Here is a 6,990-nt window from a genome sequence, read left to right as displayed (position 1 = left end):
TTTTTTTTTTTTACATTTAAAAAACTGTCCCACTTTGCTTTATAAAGCCAATGTGCTATAGAATTCAAAGTGATACACCACCAGTAGCTGGTGTTTTGCTCCTCTGGTATTCCTGTCAATTCATTTCTGTGCCCTGCTCATGTATTGAGCCACGTGCCTGTTCATTTTAACTGTTACGATGCCTGGTAGGAGCTTCCTTTTGGTACTGAGGTACGTTATTGGCATGTAGTTTGATGGGACTGTTTCCTTCTGCGGGTCCTTGGGGATCAGGACTAACTGGCCTTCAGTTAGTGATTCTGGGTGTGCTTCATCCAATAGCAGCCTGTTCATTTGTGCTGCCAGATGCTCATGGAGTGCAGTCAGCTTCTTCAGCCAGTAGGCATGAACCATGTTGGGCCCTGGTGCTGTCCAACTCTTCATACTGGAGACCCTTTCTTGGATGTCTGCTACTGTGATGGTTACTGGGGCCTGTTCATGGAGGTTGCTGTGATCTGCCCTTAGATCCAGTAGCCACTGACATTGTTGTTATGTGTTGCATCCTTCTCCCATATGCTCTTCCAGTATTGCTCTGTCTCCAGCCTTGGTGGTGCTGTTCTCATATTGCTCCCCTGCCACTGAAAGTACATCTTGGATGGTGCAGTAGAGTACTGCTGGTTGATCCTCCTGCCTTCTATTTTTCTCGTATATTATCAGTATTTATGTAGATTTAGATGTACTGCTTCAGATTTATGTGTGGATTGTGGATCATATTGTATGTATTGCAACACTTTTGAGGCATATTTCTCTCCATATTTAATCAACTCCATACAATTCAAATAACTAAAAATCTAAACCTTAAACACTGAGTAGCAGGGAAAAGCTAAACTCAAAACTCCAAAATTATTACAGAAACTAAGAACCATAAGTAAGTGGTTCTTACCTTCTTAAGTGGTAAAGACTACTGCAAAGTTTAGAACCAGTTACCTCTAAATCTCAGATAATTGATTACTGTGGTTTAATTTATTTATTCTTTTAAGTTGTATATGTGTTTCCATTATTATTTCAAACTCTTACCTCCCATTTCCCATCGAATTCTTTGCCTTTTTTTTCTCTGATTGCTTCCATAAACATCCCATCATAAAAATGAGAATAGGGCCCATGTCCTTTATATGACAAAATAAACATATGATATGAACAATGGGGTTATTTTCTATACCTTCTTATCTGGCATTGCACATTGACTAGTATAGACAGACACTTCCATAGACGTGAATACAGTGCAGTAAACAGTATAGTGCAGCGGTCCCCAACCCCCGGGCCTCGGACTGGTACCGGTCCGTGAGTCGTTTGGTACTGGGCCGCGAGAGTTGAGGCTCAGGTGTGAAATGTATGGTTTTCTGGGTTTTTATTGGTTTTCAGCGTTATTTTGTTATCGTTTTGATCGTTAACTCGGTTTTCCTGGGTCTTTTCACGTGTGTTATGAATAAATCTTCTTTTTTGGTACCGGTACTAGTTTTATTTTGTTGTATTTATCCGCGACACCTTAAAGGCCAGTCCGTGAAAATATTGTCAGGCATAAACCGGTCCGTGGCGCAAAATAGGTTGGAGACCGCTGGTATAGTGTATATCTTAATTCATTCTATTAAATGTTCATCCTGTGAAACACATGGGTTTTATTTTCTGCTTTCATTTAAGAATGTGTTAGTTTTAGCCACATCAGTGGTCAAGGTCAACATAGTACTTGACATGGGGATAGTTTAATTTTATTTTCATGTTTAATCACACCCTATGATGGCCATCTGCAATATAATATTTGTGATATACAAAATGCTTGTATTACTTACCTAAGTCATGACAAAGACCGGCAATCTCCACACAGAGGACATCTCGGTCACTGATGAGCGATTTCTTCATCTTCTCCAACTCATTAGGCTTAAATTTCATCAACTTCTTAAATTTCTTCACATTCTCCGGCCTCAACTTCTTAAACTTGTTCAACTTCTTAAACAACTCAAGATGATGCTTTTTAAACTCGTCCAACTCCTCAGACGTCTTCTTCTCAAACTCGATTAACTTCTCAGTATTATAAGTTTCCAACTCCTCCAACTCATTAACGTCAAATTTCTCCAACCTCTTCAACTTCTCGAACATCTCCAAATCCTCATACTTCAACTCCTTGAACTCGTTGAACTTCTTCAACTCCTGAGGCTTCAAATTCAACTCCTCAGAATCCTCAGTCTTTAAGTTGTGCAACTTCTCCATCTCCTCAGGCATCAACTTTATCAACTTCTTCATCTCCTCAGGCGTCAATTTTATCAACAGGTTCAACTTCTTCAACTCCTCCAACTGCTCGATCTGCTTCTCCTGCTTCATCTTCAGAGCTTTTGCAAGCTCACCTGCTAAATGTGCCACTCTTTATTGCAAAATAGAGGAAACTGTTTTCAGTTAGTACACTACTACACTGCAAAAAACCAAACAAACCCCAAAACAAAACAACAAACCAAAACAATTAGAGAACAATGAAACACATCAGATCGCAACAGGAAAAAAAAATCATGCTGGGTGTATATACTGATATGGAGTGGAACACTGACCCTAACCAATGCAACTAATGAAAAAGGGAGGAAAACAAATGTCAGTTGCCTTGTTGTGTAAATCGATTCCTCTTTTGATGGTTGTCATTCTTGCCCCTTTATTGTGCCTGTTGTTAATGTAATTAATATGAAAGCAACTTCAACTGATCAAGAGCCCTCTCTGCCACTTAACTAATCAGATCAATATCCTAGAGTTTTTAATGACTTGATGCTGTACTTTGATTAAAAAAGTGCTCCGGTCATTTTTTTGTGTGAAGTATATAACCCAGTCTGTCCTTTCTTTTGGATTTTTATTACAAATAGGTGTTCATGTATGAAAACCAGTGGACATACCCAATTGAGTGTTCAAAGCGGTTGTGAGATGCTCCTGGATAAACATTATAAATCCCCCCAAGTTGCCTGATGTTTCGTAGTCTCTGGAACTCAGGAGTGTCTATAATTTTGACAAGAACTGGGTGTAATGCCATGTGACCATGGATGGGATCATTAAACACCTTTGTGAAGAAAAACAAGACAACAAAAGAATTAGACAAACGATGTCCGACTAGCACAATGTCAAGTAGCAGGCTTTGGGGGGTGTTTTTTGTTTTTTTTCACAATTAATTTGGTACAGTGGTAAACAACCATAGTGGCTGATGCTCAGTTAAATTTTCCAGTAACTTGCCTGTATGGCACCATCAGAGACACATGGGCAAGATTTCATTTCATGAAAGATAAATAAATTTGTCAGGATCCTGGGTCTCTCAAACAGTGTTTTGAGTTTCCTCTCTCTCTCTCTCTCTCTCTCTCTCTCTCTCTCTGGTGTCAGCATTTTCAGCTGTGTTTCCTTGTGCTTCCACTTCTCTCATTACCTTTGTGTATTTATCTCCCTCTCCCTTTAGTCTCCCTCAGTGTTATGTGCGCTTCCCCGTGTTCTCCCTGTGTTTCTTTGTGAGATAAAACCTTATTTTGAGTGTATCCCTGTGTGTGGTTAGTCCTGCGTTTGGGTCCACTCCTGCCTGCACACATCCGCTCCCTGACAATAGTCTTCTCTGGTTACATTTTTACCTTTTATAATAACCTGTCTTGTTCCACTTAAAGTCTTTTCTTTATACTTGGGCTTTCCCACAGACTATTGCTTGACCTGAAACTTCCAGTGTAGTTTTCAGTTGTCTTCTTTCTTTTTTACCCCTTGGCTGTAAATTGTTGATGGGGTCCTATTGTAACCCCATTGCGTAAGCATGTGGACACCTGAGTTTCGGAATGTAATAACTTAAGAATGAGGTGATGTAGGATTTTGAAATTGATAGCAGAGGTGCATTTACTAATAATCTTCGAGATGTTCAAATCTTAGTGACTTCAAGGTCAAGGTCCTAGGTCAAGTTTTCTGAATAAAACAAAGTCATCTAGGATTTTGGAATTAATACTATTGGTGCATCTAATCAAAGCCTCGGACAAGTTTGAATCTCAGTGTGATATGATACAAATATCACTGAACCCACTCTTTGTGGTGAAAAAAGCTTGATTATATTTAAGAACATTTTTATATAATTTTTCATTATTGGTGAAAGTCAAAGAGAGCTTTTTTCAGTAGACTAATAATAATCACATCTGGAACATAGAAAAACAATTCATTGTTTTGATAGAAGTGCAGGTGATAATTCTTAGAACAGTTTCAATAATATTATTAAAACATTGCACTTTACAGAAAGTCAATCCTGAAGACAGGCATGCGATAGAAGACACATTATATAATAATGTTGGTCAGGGAATTCCCTAAAGAATCATACACGACTGAGTACTTTATGTGACTGTTTCTCTTACTGTCAGTGACTCATGTTCATCCTTGATTTGGACACTATTTTACTCAGAATACAAGATGATTTAAGGAAAGTTATTTGATCTTTATTGACTCAGATTTTTTGTATTATTTGAATTTTTTGCAATTAAAATTGTGAGACAGTGGAGTTCATTTCTGATGTTGTGTATATTTTTTTGACTTTTTACTGTCTTACAAATCTGACTTGTGGGAACTCATTGTAAACAGAATATTAACCAATGGATCAGCTTGCCCCTACCCAATATAAAAAAGAAATATTCAGCAAAAGATGATATTTTAGGTACCCCGCACTCATTGCAAGCCTTTAGAAAATCTCTTTTGTTGTTGTTGTTTTTTTTTAAAGTGATCATACTGGCAGGGACTAAAGATAACAATAATCTATATGGTGTGGAAAAGAGATATTTTATTTTTTATTTTTATGGTGACATTTTATAATCAGACCTATTATGGATTAATCATTTATCATTGTTGAATCTGATGACAGTATAATCTTTGTTTTATATCTATGGTAATCTGAGTAAAGATTAATGTATGCATATTATCATCATTGTAATCAAATCTCAAATGGTATCCACAGCATTATATTCACCGTCCATAACTGGAGGGTCCAGCAGGACCTTGTTCTAATTCATTTGCAGGCCTACATCAGAACATGCACATAGAGAGTTATGTAAACACGCACGTTCGCATACACACTTATTTACACAGGGAGGTCGTGTCAGGACGTTCTCTAGTTGGACTCACAGAACTGCACAACATGACATGTCACACACTTGTTTTTCTCTAAAAGTATCATCCGATGTTTGTATAAGGAGAACTTTGGACTATGGGGAGACTTATCATTTCCAGTAAGATCTAACTGTGATGTCATCATGGCAATATAAGGAGACGGGATGATCCGTTCGACGAAGGATTGTATTGCAAATTGTCTTTCCCACACTGACTGCGCAAAGTGTGTAATAAAGATCACTATTTTTGACACCTTTACTTCGATCCAGTCTGCTTTCTTCTCTGAACCAGTCGAACTAATCTCAACAATTTTTGGTGCCGAAACTCTGGTGGGGAGGAGAAGAGCTTGCGGCTGCTTCTTGGAGGTGACAAAGAGACGAACGCCAGCAGCTTATCTGAGTGACGCCAGGCGATATAAGAAAGGTGAGTAGTGCCACCTGTTGATGTTTATCCAAAGGCGCTATATTGGAAGTTAAAACTAAATTTAATTAAATAATATTCACTCAGTATGGGCTTCTGGTGTTGATCCATAGTGATCTTGTGTAATTAGTTCTAAAACAGGGCATATTGGTCTGACCAAATTTATTGCTGTTTATTCTGGGAGTGAATTTTGAGTTAAGAGGTTATATGTGTCTAATACAATACGGTTTAAAGTGTTTGATGCCAGACAGTAAATCGGTAGTGTAGGGAATTTGGTTTTTATTGAGTAGCAGAAACGCGGTTTCGGGCGTCAGGTAATTAAACTGGAGGCGGAGACCTCGCAGTGATGCTTATAATATATTGAATAAACTTGTTTATGACTGGGGATTCCCCTAGGAATGCAGTTTTCGTTCAGCAGGTGGCACTGACCCCTAATCGCGGACGCGTGGTTAGGTTTTAGCCCGGAGTTGGCCTTCCGTTGAGAACTTAGGACACTCAGTTAAAAGGCCAGACAATCAATGGGTGATTGTCTTATACTGCATTTTTTGATCGACAGAGTCGGACTCGCCTGCCCCTGTTAACGTCAAGGACCTGTGAACTTTAAGTAAAGCCAAAAGCGTGATCTGTGATAGGTTACGTGACTGGTGGAGCTCCTGGTTTTCTGACGGGGAGCAGGTATAAATTCTTTCACATTTAAGGTGAGCTTATGATTATAGCATCTGAAGCATCCTGAATAAAAAAACAACACAAAAAACAAAGGTCTTTTTCTTTAAAATGTGAATTCAGGCTGACTTAATATTAACAGAGCACCACTGTGAGTGTGTATACTGTTGATCTTGCCAATGAGCAAAGACATGTCTCCACTGCCCACACAGCGCATATATGTCAGGAATACGGAGCTGTGAAGTCTAGTGTGTGAAAGCAATGTGTGGAGACTCGTGCATGTGGCCTGCTGTAAAGAGCAGCAGGGGAACTTAGCTGAACTGAGCAGAGGCAGATATGAACATCCACAATGTTCATATCCTTATCTACAATAATAATGATTCTTATTTTTGCTGTAGCCAACTTTGAGGTCAGTTTTAAAATGTCGCAAACCTAGAACTGTTTCTGACTCACCAGCAGTAACTGAAGGTAACGCGTTTAGTAACGCGTTACTGTAATCTGATTACTTTTTTCAAGTAACGAGTAAAGTAAGGGATTACTATTGCAAAAAAAGTAATTGGATTACTGTTACTTTCCCATAAGCATGCTGCCTTATTGCGTTACCAAAAAGTGATTTTGTTTGCCAGAGTGTCTCATGACAATGACTTAAGCGCGTGCGACATTCGTGGTAACGACATGTGCAGATCAACAATGGATAATATATCGAGTGCGGGAGAGAGTATGACCAGCGTGGAAGTACTGACCTTACTTTGAGTTTGATTCCAGAAAAAGTGACAAAAACATTAG

The 6,990-nt window shown here is 38.8% G+C and overlaps 1 protein-coding gene across 1 annotated transcript in view; it reads right to left on the bottom strand.

Annotated features, from left to right (window-relative positions):
- Positions 1-17: 17 nt before the first annotated feature.
- Positions 18-6,990, bottom strand: part of LOC102296706 — a 16,213-nt gene continuing 9,240 nt past the window's right edge. Inside the window, exons 5-7 of the mRNA XM_042217460.1 lie at positions 2,907-3,067; positions 1,824-2,392; positions 18-1,142 (exon numbers count right to left, since the gene is read on the bottom strand). Coding sequence (XP_042073394.1) covers positions 1,042-1,142; positions 1,824-2,392; positions 2,907-3,067 — 831 coding nt within the window. The 3' untranslated portion in view covers positions 18-1,041. The remainder of the gene's footprint in view (positions 1,143-1,823; positions 2,393-2,906; positions 3,068-6,990) is intronic.

This window comes from Haplochromis burtoni, unplaced genomic scaffold (assembly GCF_018398535.1).
Source record: "Haplochromis burtoni strain Fernald_Lab_line unplaced genomic scaffold, NCSU_Asbu1 Contig_2021, whole genome shotgun sequence".
Classification (NCBI taxonomy): Eukaryota; Metazoa; Chordata; class Actinopteri; order Cichliformes; family Cichlidae; genus Haplochromis; species Haplochromis burtoni.
Note: the sequence above shows the minus strand (reverse complement) of the source record. Positions and strands in the feature narration are given on the sequence as shown.